The following is a 16115-nucleotide window of genomic DNA, read 5'->3' on the forward strand; positions in this document are numbered from 1 at the left end:
ATAATCTTTTCAATGACTTTACATACTATACAAGCCAGTAATACTGGTCTGTAGTTTAACGTTGCCGATCTGTCTCCTTTCTTAAAAACTGGAACTACATTTGCTGTCTTTTACGCCTCAGGTAACTGCCTAGTTTCGATAGATTTACTGAAGATTGCCGCTAGCGGCACACACAGTTCCTCTACTCCCTCTCTCAGTATCCATGGTGATATGTTATTTAGCCCCACCACCCTTGAGGTATCTGGTTCACTTAGCAGTTTCTTCACCTCTATCTTGGTTATGTGTATTGTGTCCAACACCTGCTGGTGCACCCTACCTCCACGGTTTTCTGGAATCTAAATGCTGGTGCATGAATTTCCCTCCAATACAGTTTTTAACATTTTAGCCCCCATTTTTTGGTCCCACATGTGGCTCCTATTTTTTCCCCAGCCAATTTTTTTGATTGAAATTCCTATTTTTAAAGTTTTTTTGTCTCATCCATGTGGAGCCCTCCTGGCCACTTCCCCAGGTATCCACCAACCCTCATTGTTCACATCATACCCTTTTTTCTTTCCTCCTGCTGTTCAGTGGTTTAACATCACTGCCCCCATCATCTTTGGACCCCAGTCTGAAGTGCCTACAAGAAGTGTTTGTTTCCTTCTGCCCATTCCCCCCTTTTCCCAAAAACTCCATTGGTTTTTGGGATGAGCAGTATACCCCTTTCCCCCCTTTTTTCTGTCTTTCCTCATAATCTAAATTCCAGGGGGAAAGATTGATCTGTTACCACCCCTGGTTTTGTCTCGTTAGTGCTATGATGTCAGGGGATGCATCAATGTTTAACCCCTTTTGCCACTTTCACTTTATTTGTTATTCCATTTTGTTTTGGGTGTCCCATACCTTTAGCCCTTTTCCATTACTGTTTTTGGGGGAGAGGGAAAGGGGGGAGGTGGGTTGGGAGGATGGGAGGCGGGGTAGAAAAAAAAGGGAAGCTGCTGGGTGGAGGTAAAAAATTTTCTTGTTTCGGTTATTGTGTTGGTTGATTTTTGGGGTGACAAGGGTTTGGGGGGGTTTCTGCAAGTTTTTGGGTTTTTTGATTTTCCTCCAAAGGTTGGTTTTTTTCCTGTCTGTCATTGACTTCCCCCTTTTCTTTCCCCTTTTTCCCTGCCTTTTCTTCCCCTTCAGTTTTTTTTCCTGTCGTGTTCTGACTCCAATTGAAAACTTGTTGATAACCTGGAGAGTCCTTTAACAGGGTTGTGTTGTAGATCCTGCTCCTTTACCACATCTGTCTTTAATATCAACTTGATTTGATTTTTTTTCCTTTTAACATTCCCAAGTCTTTTCAGAAAATTTTCACCTGGGGGCACGTCCTTCTCCTCTTAATGCAATGATGTTTTATATCTATGCATCCATTTTGCACTTTCCCTTTTTTGTTTTCATCATCTCCCGGGCACCTTGATGGCCTGATATTACCCGGGAAAAGACTTTTAGCTCCATCCTCCTTCAGTCCCGTCGCTGCCTGTTTATGTTTCCCCTTTGTCACCCTTTTTTCCTTTTTGGGCCTCCTTTATATCCGTTTTTTTTACATTCATTTCTTAATCTAGTCTTTTTATCATTGCCCCAGCCAATAGCCGATTTTTTTTCTTGGGGGTTTTTGCAGATATTTTTTAACATGTTTTTGCAAAATTCATTTAGCCTTTTCCCATTCTTTTTCCAATTTGTTCTTTAGCCATTCTCTCCATTTTTTCCTTTTTAGACCAGATAAACATCGGTTCCCCCGCCCTTTTCGACCCATTCCCCTTTAGATACCCCTTTTATTTTATACTGTTAGGATTTCTAGTTCCTTAAAGCTTTTTAAAATATATGTGTGTGTTTGGGTTTTGGGGGGGGGAGGGATACCTGTGTGTATGTGTATATGTTTATATGTGTGTGTTTTTTTGTGTGTGTGTGTGGTGTGGTGTGTACTCACCCATTTGTAGTTACAGGGGCGAGCCCCAAACCCTGGCCCCGCCTTTACTGATTCTACTTTTGATCCCTCTCCCTGCCCATGAGCTTTATCATACCTGCCTTAAACTATGTATGGTTCCTGCCCCACTACTTCACTTTCTTGGGCTATTCCAAGACTTGACACTTATGACTGGAAGAAATACTTCCTAACATCCCTTGATTCATCTGAGTCTTCAACTCCAAAGGGCCCCTGTGTCTGTGTCCCATCTCTGGAACATCCTGTTTTTTGTCCACCTTGTCTATTCCCGCAGTATTTTATATGTCGTTATCATGTCTCCCGACCCCCCTTTGGGCCCCCAGTGTCGCCCGGCCGATTTCCTCAACCTTTTTTCGTAGGACAACCCGTAGCCCTGGGGTTTTTCGTTTCAAACCTTACCCAATTTCCCCCTTTACGTGCTTGGGTTAGGTGTGGATTCCAAACTGGGGCTGCATACCCAGGGGGGCTCAAAGTAAATGGGGATAAAAAGAGTCTTAAAAGAATCCTTACTTGAGGTATTGGAACCCAAACCAGGTTTGCCAGGCGGGCCCCTATGCTGCAGCAGTTATCTTGATTTATGTGGGTCAGGAGATATGCCTGTTTGCTCACCCCCGATCTTTTTCCGAGTGAGGCTTGCAGTCTTTGGCCATCCAAACTATATTGTGTCTGCGGTTTTTTTGCCCTTCCCCAATTTTTCATGACTTTTCTTTGGTTAAATTTTGGGGTTAAATTGTTGGGGCCAGGCTTAGCCTTTCCCGGTCCCTTTTTTGGGGGTGTTTTATCCCCATCCGAGGACTTTCTCAACTTGCATCATCCAAAACAAGGACACCTCTGAGTCTATCCCTTCCGTTATGTCGTTCACATATACCAAGAACAGACAGGTCCCCTTGGGCTGACTTCAGGGAACCCCGGGTTGTCACAGGCGCCCACTCTTTACACCCGTCGCGTACCATGACCCCGTTGTTTCCTCCCGTCAGGTATTCTCTGATCCATTGCAGGCCCTTTCCGTTATTTTGCCTGATCCTCTGTTTTTCAAAACCTTTGGGGGAACTGTTTAAGGGCCTTTAAACCCAAAAAATGATCCACCCCTTTTCTCTGTCTTCTTTGTCACCTTTTCATAAAACCCTAGTAGGTTTTGGAAACAGGGTTTTCCTTCCCGAAACCAAAGGGGTTTTCAATTATACACTTGTTTCTTTCCCGGGGCCCCACCACTCTCCCCCTGATGATCTTCTCCATGACCTTGCATACCATAAAACGAGTGATACAGGTCTGTAGTTTTTTGGGCCCCCTGTCTGTCTCCCTTTTAAAAAATTTGGGGCTACATTTCCATTTTCCAAATTTGGAGTTGCCCAGGGTTTTAAAAAGATTTAAAAAGATCTTTTTTTAATGGTCACACAAAAATTCCCCTGCCCCCTTTTATGACCCATGGAGAGATGTTGTCTGGGCCCACCGCCTTTTAGGTGTCAAGTTTTGGGATAGCAGCTTTTCCCCCCTCCTCCTTGGTTATATGTAATTTTATCCAGCACTTCTTGTGTCCCCCTGTTCCCGATTTCCTGGGGTCCTACTGTTTCCACCAAAAAATTTTTAAATCTTTTTTGTTGATTCCCGACATACCTCTTGGTCGTTTCCCTTTTTAATTTTATCACCCTTCCTCAAAGTTGATTACCTGGTCCTTTACTGTTTTTTCTCCCCGATTCACAAAAGCTTTTGGGGGCGCCTTTTTTTTTGGGTGCCATGTCATTTTAATTGTCTTGGTTTTCCCCTTTTTATCTGTGCATATTTTGTTTTGGCCCCTTTTGGCTGATTTTTTATTTTCCTGAGTTCTCTGTTTTTGTAATTTTTTCCCTTCTTCTTGCAAACCATTTTTTCCCCCAACCCCTTTTTAACAAATTTAAACAAACCCTCCCCTGGGCCCCTTTCATTTTTTTGCCCTTGGGCCACATTTTTTAATTTGGTTTTTCCTTTTCAGTTCCCTCCCCCTGGGAAAGCCTTAAGGAAAACTCATGCCTTGAGTAGTTCCCTTGCTTTTTAGCCCTGGGCTTTTTTCCACTTGGAGTTAAATTTTTAGTTTAAAAAACCAACCCAAAATTTTCCCCGGGTTTTTTCATGATATTTGATGTCCAAACTAAAGGGGAATATTCCCCCTTTTTTATCCTTTCCTTTTATGTTTCCCGTGAAAAGGGTTCAGCACCGACCCATTTGGTTCCTAAAACTGGGGTTTCCATGGGGCCCCGGGTTTTAAACAAATTTCCCTTTTTGAAATTAATAACTTTTAAAAAAATTCTCCATGGTGGTTCCCCGGCCCCCACTGGTTTTAAAGGGCCTTTTTGGCAATGCTCCTTCTTTCCCCCTGCGGGTTGTGGGGGCAACTGCAATTTTCACCTTTCCTGGGCTGATTTTTTTCCCTTAAAGGCTTTCCCATTTCCCCTTCCCTTTTAAAATTTTTACTGTTTTTTGAGAGTTTCAAAAAACCCCCTTTTTCTTCTGGGTTTTTTAAAATTTTGATGGAAAAAATTAATTCATATTCCCCAGTTTTTTTTTTAGGATAGTTGGGGGGTCTTTTTTTTCACCTTCAACTTTCCCGTTTTTTATTCCTTTTAGGAAAATAAAGATTGGTTTTGGGGCAGTTAGGGAGGTTTTTAACCATTTTTGGGGGGTGGAGTTTTAATGGGGGGGTGGGGAGTTTATGGGATTTCAGCTTTATTTAGAGTTTTGGTTTTACTGGGTGGGGCCCGGGTGGGAGGCTAACCCCCGGGAACCAAACACTCCCCAAATCAAAACACCCATGCCAATTTCCAAAGCTCCCCCCCCACAAAATTACAAAACCCCCCCCCCCACAGAACAACCCATGGGTTCCCCACAGGTCTCCCACCTTCCCCCAAACCCCCAAAATACCCCAGACCCCAGTCTTTGAAAAGAAGTTAAGGGGGTGGTATACAAGGGAAACCCCCAAACACGATTTCCCGAAACCAATATGAAGCAGGACTGAGATACAAGGAATGCCTTTTGACAAAATCGCAATTCACACAACCATTTAATTAACTACAGAAACTTTAAGACTTTTTAGCCACAGAAGATAACACTTTTAGAAGAATTCCCGAATCAAAAGTTTTTCTCATAAACCCAAAAATTTTAAACCAAAAAAAAGGCTTTATAATATAGCTTTAACCACTTGCCAAGAAATTTTTCATCAGTTATCCAAATAAGAAAAAGGGAAAACTGCAGATGGTTAAACCTTTTCCTTTCCCCGCTGTTTCCCCCACTTAAACCACCCGGGGATCAAAATGGGATTCTCCACCCCGACCCCAAATTCTGACTATAAATACCCTTTTACCTTTTTCCCAAAATTTTGTGACTTGAAAAAGCTTTTACTGTGGGTGAAAGTTGCTAAAGGGTTAAAATTATACTGCATTTGTGTTTTTATTTTTGGGATAAAAAGCAGATAAAAAACAAGTGTGTGTGTGTGTATTTTGTGTGTGTGTGTGTCTGTGTGTGTGTGTGTGTGGGGGTGTGTGTGTGTGTGTTTCTTTTTGTGTGTGTGTGTGTGTGTGTGTGTGTGTGTGTGTGTGTGTGTGTGTGAATCACCTAGTTGTACTCATTTAGTTGAGGGAATGAGCTCAAAACCCCCCGGCCTCCTTTTTTTTATTCCCCATTTTTATGTCGGGATGGGGCCCCTGACCCCCTTTTGTCCTCCAGTGTTGTTGGGGGGCAGATTTTTCCCCAACCTTCCCCCAAGACATTTTGAGTCGGGGCTTTTGCCCTTTTCAAAACCTTGTACTTTCAACTTTTGGGGTGTTTTACCAGGTGTGGCCTTCCCGACTGGTGCTGCATACCCAGTATGGGGCCCAACAAAACAGTGTACAGGTCCTTTAACGAGTGTGTGTGTGTGTGTGTGTGTGTGTGTGTGTGTGTGTGTGTGTGTGTGTGTGTGTGTGTGTGTGTGTGTGTGTGTGTGTGTGTGTGTGTGTGTGTGTGTGTGTGTGTGTGTGTGTGTGTGTGTGTGTGTGTGTGTGCGTGTGTGTGTACTTATCTATATGTAGTTGCAGGGGTTGAGCCACAACTCCTGGTCCCGCCTCTTCGCTGGCCGCTACTAGGTTCACTCTCTCTTGGCTTCAAGAGGCCTTATTGTACCTCTTCTTAAAGCTATGTATGAATCCTGCTTCTACCACTTCAGTCTCCAGGTCGCTTCACTTGATGATTTCTTTAAGGCTGAAGAAATACTTCCTAATATTCCTATAACTCGTTTGAGCTTTCATCTTCCAGCTCTACCCTTGTGGTCCCGTTTCTCATCTCCCAAACAATCTGTCCCGATTCACCCTGTCATTCTTCTTAGAATTTTGTACGTTGTGATCATATCCCCCTTAGTCCTCCTGTCCTCTAGTGACATCAAGCTGAGTTCCCTTAACCTCTCCTCATATTACATGCCCCTTTGCTCCGGGACTAGTCTTGTTGCAAACCTTTACACTTTCTCTAATGTCTTGACATGTGTAACCAGGTGTGGGTTTCACACTGGCGCTGCATACTCTAATAAGGGCCTGACATATACGGTGTAGTGTTGTGAATGACTCCTTACTTATATGTCGAAAAGTTATTCTTAGAATTGCCAGGCAGCTGATACTTGGTTGATGTGCTCCACAGGAGATATGCTCGGTATGATGCTCACCAGAAGGTCATTTTACTTGAGTGAGTTTTGCAGCCATTGACTCCTTAGGCTGTATTTCGTCTACGGTCTTCCCTGTCCTTTCCCACGCTTCATGATATTACACTTGTTGGAGTTCAACTCCAGGAGCCATTTGTCGGACCAGGTTCGCAGCCTGTCCAGATCCACTTGTAAGCTTACCTAATCTTCTTCCGTTTGTATTCTCCTCATTAATTTCACATCGTCTGCGAACAGGGACACCTCTGAATCTCCTTTCCACTGTGTCATTCATATATACAAGAAATAGCACCGGAACTAGGACTGACCCTTGTGGAATCCCACTCGGAACATGTGCCCTCTCTAATACCTCGTCACTTACCAACACACATTGTTTTCTTCCTGTCAGGTATTCCCTGATTCATTGCAGTACTTTTCATGCTATTCTGGCTTTCTCCTCTAGGTTTTCAACCAGTCATTGGTATGATACTGTGTCTAAAGGCTTCTAACAGCCTAAAAAGATGCAATCTACCTATCTCTCTCTCTCTCTCCTGCCTTGCTTCTGTTACCTTGCCGTAGAACTCCAGTAGGTATGTGATGCAGGATTTCTTTTCCCTGAGGTCATGCACGTTGTCATGTGTGGCCCGTGCGTGAGTGTGTGTGTGTGTGTGTGTGTGTGTGTGTGTGTGTGTGTGTGTGTGTGTGTGTGTGTGTGTGTGTGTGTGTGTGTGTGTGTGTGTGTGAGTGTGTGTTTGTGTGTGTGTGTGTGTGTGTGTGTGTGTGTGTGTGTGTGTGTGTGTGTGTGTGTGTGTGTGTGTGTGTGTGCATGTGTGTGTGTGTGTACTCACCTAAATGTACTCACTTAATTGTAGTTACAGTGGTCGAGACTCAGCTCCTGGCCCCGCCTTTTCACTGAACACTACTAGGTCCTCTCTGTACTTGCTCCATGAGCTTTATCATACCTCGTCTTAAAGCTATGTATGGTTCCTGCCTCCACTACATCGCTCGCCAGACTGTTCCACTTCCTGACCACTCTATGACTGAAGAAATGCTTCCCAACATCCCTGTGGCTCATCTGAATCTTCAACTTCCAAGAGTGACCCATTGTTTCTGTGTCCCCTCTCTGTAACATCTTGTCTCTGTCCACCTTGTCTATTCCACGCAGTATTTTGTATATCGTTATCATGTCTCCCCTATCCCTCCTGTCCTCCAGTGTCGTCAGGCCAATTTCCCTCAACCTTTCTTCATAGGACATTTCCCTTAGCTCTGGAACTAACCTTGTCGCTAACCTTTGCACTTTCTCTAATTTCTTAACGTGCTTGACCCGGTGCGGGTTCCAAACTGGTGCAGCATACTCCAGTATAGCCTGACGTACACGGTATACAGTATGTAGGAATGATAATATCAAGTTTGAAAGGCGCCCATGTGCTGCAGCAGTTATCTGGTTGATGTGTGCTTCCGGAGACATGTTCGGTATTATACTCACGCCAAGGTCTTTCTCCTTAAGCGAGGTTTGCAGTCGTTGGCCACCTAGCCTATACTCTGTCTGCGGTCTTCTTTGCCCTTCTCCGATCTTCATGACTTTGCATTTGGCAGGGTTGAATTCGAGAAGCCAGTTACTGGACCACGTGTCCAGCCTGTCCAGGTCTCTTTGAAGGCCTGCCTGGTCCTCATCTGATTTAATTCTCCTCATTAACTTCACATCATCTGCAAACAGGGACACCTCTGAGTCTATCCCTTCCATCATGTCATTCACATATACCAAAAATAGCACTGGTCCTAGGACCGACCCCTGTGGGACCCTACTCGTTACAGGTGCCCAATGTGATACCTCATCACGTACCATGACTCGTTGTTGCCTCTCTGCCAGGTATTCTCTGAACCATTGACGTGCCCTTCCCGTTATATGCGCCTGATTCTCTAGTTTCTGCACTAATCTCTTTTGAGGAACTGTGTCGAAGGCCTTCTTGCAGTCCAAGAAGATGCAATCAACCCTCTCTTCTCTCTCGTCTCTTCTATTACTTTATTATAAAACTCCAGAAGGTTTGTGACACAGGATTTGCCTTCCATGAAACCGTGCTGGTTGTCATTTATACATTTGTTCCGTTCCAGGTGCTCCACCACTCTCAACCTGATAATCTTCTCCATGACTTTGTATACTATACACGTCAGTGACACTGGTCTGTACTTTAGCACCTCTTTTCTGCCTCCTTTTTTAAAAATGGGAACTACATTTGCCGTCTTCCATACCTCAAGTAGTTGCCCAGTTTCAAGGGATGTGTTAAAGATTGTGGTTAGTGGGACACACAGCATTTCTGCTCCCTCTCTAAGGACCCATGGGAAGATATTGTCCGGTCCCATTGCCTTTGAGGTATCAAGGTCACTTAGCAGCTTCTTCACCTCCTCCTCAGTTGTGTGTATGTCATCCAGCACTGTTGCTGTATTCCCTATTGGTGTCCCCCTCTGTCTTGTCTTCCCAGAGCCCTTCCTGTCTCCACTGTGAATACTTCCTTAAATCTCTAGTTGAGCTCCTCACATACATCTTGATCGTTTCGTGTGAGTTCTCCACCTTCTTTCCTCAGCCTGATCACCTGGTCTTTGACTTGTCTTTCTCCTAATGTGGCTATACAGCAGTTCTGGGTCAAACTTGACTTTTGATGCTATGTCGTTTTAATACTGTCGCTGGACCTCCCTCCTTATCTGTGCATACTCGTTTTTGCTCTCCGACTGATCTCCTTATTTTCCTGAATCTTTTGCCTTCTGTACCTCTTCCATTCTCTAATGCACTTAGTTTTTGCCTCCCTACACCTTCGGATAAACCAAGCATTCACTTTGGTCTTTCCATTAATTCTGTTGCCCTTGGGAACAAACCTTTCCTCTGCCTCTTTGCATTTTGTTGTTACATATTCCATCATTTAGTTTACTGACTTTCCTTCCAGTTCTCTGTCCCACTGTACATCCCGCAGGAAGTTCCTCATACCTGTGTAGTTTCCCCTTTTATAGTTTGGCTTTTACCAATCGACTCCTGTTACCCTCTCCACTTGCAGCTCTACTATGTAATCAAAACTCAGAACCACGTGATCGCTAGCTCCAAGGGGCCTCTCATATGTGATGTCCTCAATGTCTGAACTGCTCAGGGTAAACACAAGGTCAAGTCTTGCTGGTTCATCCTCCCCCCTCTCTCTCTCTGGTAGTGTCCCTGATGTGTGTGGGTCTTGGTGTGTGTGTGTGTGTGTGTGTGTGTGTGTGTGTGTGTGTGTGTGTGTGTGTATGTGTGTGTTAGTTACCATTTTGTCCTAGGCACATGTCGATTAGACACTAGGCCTGTTGTGTGTGTGTGTGTGTGTGTGTGTGTGTGTGTGTGTGTGTGTGTGTGTGTGTGTGTGTGTGTGTGTGTGTGTGTACTCACCTAATTATGGTTGCAGGGGCCGTGTCATTGCTCCTGGCCATTCCTCTTCACTGGTCGTTACTAGGTCACTTTCTCCTTGCTCCGTGAGCTTTATCATACCTCTTCTTTAAGCTATGTATGGGTCCTGCCTCCACCACATCACTTTCCAGAATATTCCACTTCTTGACAACTCTGTGACCCCTTGTTGATGTGTCCCATCTCTGAAACATTCTGTCTCTGTTCACCTTGTCGATTCCTCTCAGTATTTTGTATGTTGGTATCATGTCGTGTGTGTGTGTGTGTGTGTGTACTCACCTATTTGTACTCATCTATTTGTACTCACCTATTTGTGGTTGCAGGGGTCGATTCATAGCTCCTGGCACCGCCTCTTCGCTGATTGCTACTAGGTCCTCTCTCTCCCTGCCCCATGAGCTTTATCATACCTCGCCTTAAAACTATGTATGGTTCCCGCCTAAACTACGTCACTTTCTAGGCTATTCCACGGCCTGACAACTCTTTGACTGAAGAAATACTTCCTAAAATCCATTTGATTCATCTGAGTCTTCAACTTCCAATTGTGACCCCTTGTTTTTGTGTCCCTTCTCTGGAACATCCCGTCTTTGTCCACCTTGTCTGTTTCGCGCAGTATTTTATATGTCGTTATCATGTCTTCCCTGACCCTCCTGTTCTCCAGTGTCGTCAGGCCGATTTCCCTCAACCTTTCTTCGTAGGACAATCCCCGTAGCTCTGGGACTAGTCTTGTTGCAAACCTTTACACTTTCTGTAATTTCTTGACGTGCTTGACTAGGTGTGGATTCCAAACTGGTGCTGCATACTCCAGTATGGGCCTGACGTAAATGGTATACAGAGTCTTGAACGAAGCCTTACTGAGGTATCGGAACGCTGTCCGTAGGTTTGCCAGGCGCCCGTATTCTGCAGCAGTTATCTGATTGATGTGCGCCTCAGGAGATTTGCTCGGTGTTATACTCACCCCCAGATCTTTTTCCTTGAGTGAGGTTTGCAGTCTTTGGCCATCTAAACTATATTGTGTCTGCGGTCTTCTTTGCCCTTCCGCAATCGTCATGACTTTGCATTTGGCAGGGTTAAACTCAAGGAGCCAGTTGCTGGACCAGGTTTGTAGCCTGTCCAGATCTCTTCGTAGTCCTGCCTTATCCTCATCCGATTTGATTCTTCTCATTAACTTCACATCATCTGCAAACAAGGACACTTCTGAGTCTGTCCCTTCCGTTATGTCGTTCACATATACCAAGAACAGCACAAATCCTTGGACTGACCCCTGTGGAACCCCGCGTGTCACAGGCGCCCACTCTGACACCTCGTCACGTACCATGACTCGTTGTTGCCTCCCTGTCATGTATTCTCTGATCCATTGCAGTTCCTTTCCTGTTATGTGTGCCTGATCCTCTAGCTTTTGCAGTAACCTCTTGTGAGGAACTGTGTCGAAGGCCTTCTTGCAGTCCAAAAAAATGCAGTCGATCCACCCCTCTCTCTCTTGTCTTACTTCTGTCACCTTGTCATAAAACTCTAGTAGGTTTGTGACACAGGATTTTCCTTCCCTGAAACAGTGCTGGTTGTCAATTATACACTTGTTTCTTTCCAGGTGCTCCACCACTCTCCTCCTGATGATCTTCTCCATGACCTTGCATACTATACCCGTTAGTGATACAGGTCTGTAGTTTAGTGCCTCATGTCTGTCTCCCTTTTTAAAAATTGGGACTACATTTGCCATCTTCCATACCTCAGGGAGTTGCCCAGTTTCAAATGATGTGTTGAAGATCATTGTTAATGGCTCACACAGTATCTCTGCTCCCTCTTTAAGGACCCACAGAGAGATGTTGTCTGGTCCCACCGCCTTTGAGGTGTCAAGTTCGCATAGTAGCTTCTTCACCTCCTCCTTGGTTATATGTACCTCATCCAGCACTTGCTGGTGTACCCCCCTGTTCTGATTTCCTGGAGTCCTACTGGTCTCCACTGTAAATACTTCTTTAAATCTCGTGTTGAGCTCCTGACATACCTCTCGGTCGTTTCTTCTGAACTCCCCATCACCCTTCCTCAGTCTGATTACCTGGTCCTTGACTGTTGTTTTCCTCCTGATGTGGCTGTACAATAGCTTCGGGTCAGTCTTGACTTTCGATGCTATGTCATTTTCATATTGTCGCTGAGCCTCCCTTCTTCTCTGTGCATATTCGTTTCTGGCTCTTCAGCTAATCTCTTTATTTTCCTGAGTTCTCTGTCTTCTGTACCTTTTCCATTCTCTAGTACACCTAGTTTTTGCCTCCCTACACCTTTGGGTGAACCAAGGACTCGTTCTGTTCTTCCCATTATTTCTGTTTCCCTTGGGAACAAACCTCTCCTCTGTCTCCTTGCATTTTGTTGCCACATAGTCCATCATTTCTTGTACTGGTTTTCCTGTCAGTTCCCTCTCCCATTGAATGTCTTGAAGAAAGTTCCTCATGCCTGAGTAGTTCCCCCTTTTGTAGTTTGGTTTTTCCCAACCTATTCCTGCTACTCTCTCCACTTGTGTGTGTGTGTGTGTGTGTGTATATATATGTGTGTGTGTGTCTTTGTGTGTGTGTGTATGTGCGTGTGTACATATAAGCTTCGGCTGATTTTCGTGAACTTACAGTTACAATGAATTTTTGCCTGAGCTTGTTTGGCACAGCAATCCTTGCATTGTAAACTGAGACTGCAGACTCAGACTCTAATGACTACTACGTTTGCATGCGTAAATATAGAGATAGACTCATAAGATGTATAATTCACGTGTGGTGTCTTCACCCCGTGTGTCGTCATGAACGGCTTAAGCCCCGTCTTTTGCAGGTGGAACAGCTGGAATGAGTATATGAGTCGCTGGTTGAGATTTCGTTAAGACGATAAGGCACCAAAATGTAAGTTGGAAGGAGGAAAGACAGCAACAACAAATTTTAGAAATGTAAATCCGACTTATTAAAAAACATTTTAACTACTATGCATTGCTCTGCACGGTACAATATATTTATACCAGATGGATATAGTTTATATTCCAGTAACAAAACTTTAAAATTCTTTTATTAATCATTTTGTAATGCAATTATATACACAGAAGAGACCATTCAATGGTTTATTTTGCCTGATCTTCTGTCTTTGTCTTACCTAGCCAGGCACCTGACTTTCTCTGCCCTGCCTGCCATGCTACCTGCCCATAACATCTCGCTAATACACTTCCTGTGATATATCATGAGACATCAGACCTACAAAATATATTATTAACAGTATATAATCCCTCGAAAGTACTTCCTACCACTAATCATATCTAATTTACATCTATAATACTCCAAAAAAACTATTAATAGAATACTTTTTGTCCCTTAAAAACTGCGTTTGTTTATTAAAGATTAATAAAAAATTCACTGAAACGTGTTCTTCCTTTTGTTGTGTAGAATTAATAAAGTTTACCTTAGTGGATAGTAGATGGGCAATAAAGGAAATGAAATATTGAAATATTGAAAACTTTATAGAAAGCTTATAAAATCCTTTGTTAAATATTGTCTTCCTATGAGAATTTATCCTCCAAAATATAAGAAGGAAAATGATAGACAATAGCATCATAATATTTGGCACACTTCGTAGATGTGTCTTAGAGAAGTCTGAAGAATCTGTGGTATAAAAGACACAGGTTGCAGATGTGTCGGTCTGTATAGAGCTTCACCAAGTCATGACTTCCTAGCGCTCTACCTCGTATGTCAAGTTTGTTTCAAGGCAGCGGGGAATACATTCTACGCTTCTCTATATTTATTCTTTATGAAAAAACAGAAAAATAAATAATTTATTATATTCATGGGAAATCCAGTAGCTGTCAGAGAGCACCGGGGCAGTGGAGTGTAGTTAAGTTTAATCCAGACAACCGTAAAATATTTCCAATTTCATATATCCAGAGTCCTTTACCAGCATCCAGGCGACCCTCTCCCCGTCTCATCTTTCAAGCGGAATTAATCACACTCAACAGGTTCACATGAACACAGTCATCAGGTTCACATGAACACAGTCATCAGGTTCACATGTACACAGTCATCAGGTTCACATGTACACAGTGATCAGGTTCACATGTACACAGTCATCAGGTTCACATGTACACAGTGATCAGGTTCACATGTACACAGTGATCAGGTTCACATGTACACAGTCATCAGGTTCACATGTACACAGTCATCAGGTTCACATGTACACAGTCATCAGGTTCACATGTACACAGTGATCAGGTTCACATGTACACAGTCATCAGGTTCACATGTACACAGTGATCAGGTTTACATGAACACAGTCATCAGGTTCACATTTACACAGTGATCAGGTTCATATGAACACAGTCATCAGGTTCACATGTACACAGTCATCAGGTTCACATGAACACAGTCATCAGGTTCACATGTACACAGTGATCAGGTTCACATGTACACAGTGATCAGGTTCACATGAACACAGTCATCAGGTTCACATGTACACAGTCATCAGGTTCACATGTACACAGTGATCAGGTTCACATGAACACAGTCATCAGGTTCACATGAACACAGTCATCAGGTTCACATGTACACAGTGATCAGGTTCACATGTACACAGTGATCAGGTTCACATGAACACAGTCATCAGGTTCACATGTACACAGTCATCAGGTTCACATGTACACAGTCATCAGGTTCACATGTACACAGTCATCAGGTTCACATGAACTCAGTCATCAGGTTCACATGAACACAGTCATCAGGTTCACATGTACACAGTGATCAGGTTCATATGAACACAGTCATCAGGTTCACATGTACACAGTCATCAGGTTCACATGTACACAGTCATCAGGTTCACATGTACACAGTGATCAGGTTCATATGAACACAGTCATCAGGTTCACATGTACACAGTCATCAGGTTCACATGAACACAGTCATCAGGTTCACATGTACACAGTCATCAGGTTCACATGTACACAGTCATCAGGTTCACATGAACACAGTCATCAGGTTCACATGTACACAGTGATCAGGTTCACATGTACACAGTCATCAGGTTCACATGAACACAGTCATCAGGTTCACATGTACACAGTGATCAGGTTCACATGAACACAGTCATCAGGTTCACATGTACACAGTAATCAGGTTCACATGTACACAGTCATCAGGTTCACATGTACACAGTGATCAGGTTCACATGTACACAGTCATCAGGTTCACATGAACACAGTCATCAGGTTCACATGTACACAGTCATCAGGTTCACATGTACACAGTCATCAGGTTCACATGAACACAGTCATCAGGTTCACATGTACACAGTCATTAGGTTCACATGAACACAGTCATCAGGTTCACATGTACACAGTCATCAGGTTCACATGTACACAGTCAGTAGGTTCACATGTACACAGTCATCAGGTAAACATGTACACAGTCAGTAGATTCACATGTACACAGTCAGTAGATTCACATGTACACAGTCAGTAGGTTCACATGTACACAGTCAGTAGATTCACATGTACACAGTCAGTAGGTTCACATGTACACAGTCATCAGGTAAACATGTACACAGTCAGTAGATTCACATGTACACAGTCAGTAGGTTCACATGTACACAGTCAGTAGATTCACATGTACACAGTCAGTAGGTTTACATGTACACAGTCATCAGGTAAACATGTACACAGTCAGTAGATTCACATGTACACAGTCAGTAGGTTCACATGTACACAGTCATCAGGTAAACATGTACACAGTCAGTAGATTCCATGTACACAGTCAGTAGGTTCACACGTACACAGTCAGTAGATTCACATGTACACAGTCGGTAGGTTCACATGTTCACAGTCATCAGGTAAACATGTACACAGTCAGTAGGTTCACATGTATAGAGACACCAGGTTCACATGTACACAGTCATCAGGTAAACATGTACACAGTCAGTAGGTTCACATGTATAGAGACACCAGGTTCACATGTACACAGTCATCAGGTAAACATGTACACAGTCAGTAGGTTCACATGTATAGAGACACCAGGTTCACATGTACACAGTCAGTAGGTTCACATGTACACAGTCAGTAGGTTGACATGTACACAGTCAGTAGGTTCACATGT

At 43.6% G+C, this 16115-nt stretch overlaps 1 protein-coding gene across 2 annotated transcripts in view; it reads left to right on the plus strand.

Annotated features, from left to right (window-relative positions):
* Positions 1 to 16115, plus strand: part of LOC128705555 (spondin-1-like) — a 277648-nt gene that overhangs the window by 258508 nt on the left and 3025 nt on the right. The window contains exon 16 of one of the 2 annotated variants that reach the window (XM_070090121.1): positions 12826 to 12893. The exons of the other annotated variant lie outside the window; for it this stretch is intronic. Coding sequence (XP_069946222.1) covers positions 12826 to 12874 — 49 coding nt within the window. The 3' untranslated portion in view covers positions 12875 to 12893. The remainder of the gene's footprint in view (positions 1 to 12825; positions 12894 to 16115) is intronic. 2 annotated transcript variants of the gene reach the window in all.

Source organism: Cherax quadricarinatus, chromosome 3 (genome assembly GCF_038502225.1).
Source record: "Cherax quadricarinatus isolate ZL_2023a chromosome 3, ASM3850222v1, whole genome shotgun sequence".
Classification (NCBI taxonomy): Eukaryota; Metazoa; Arthropoda; class Malacostraca; order Decapoda; family Parastacidae; genus Cherax; species Cherax quadricarinatus.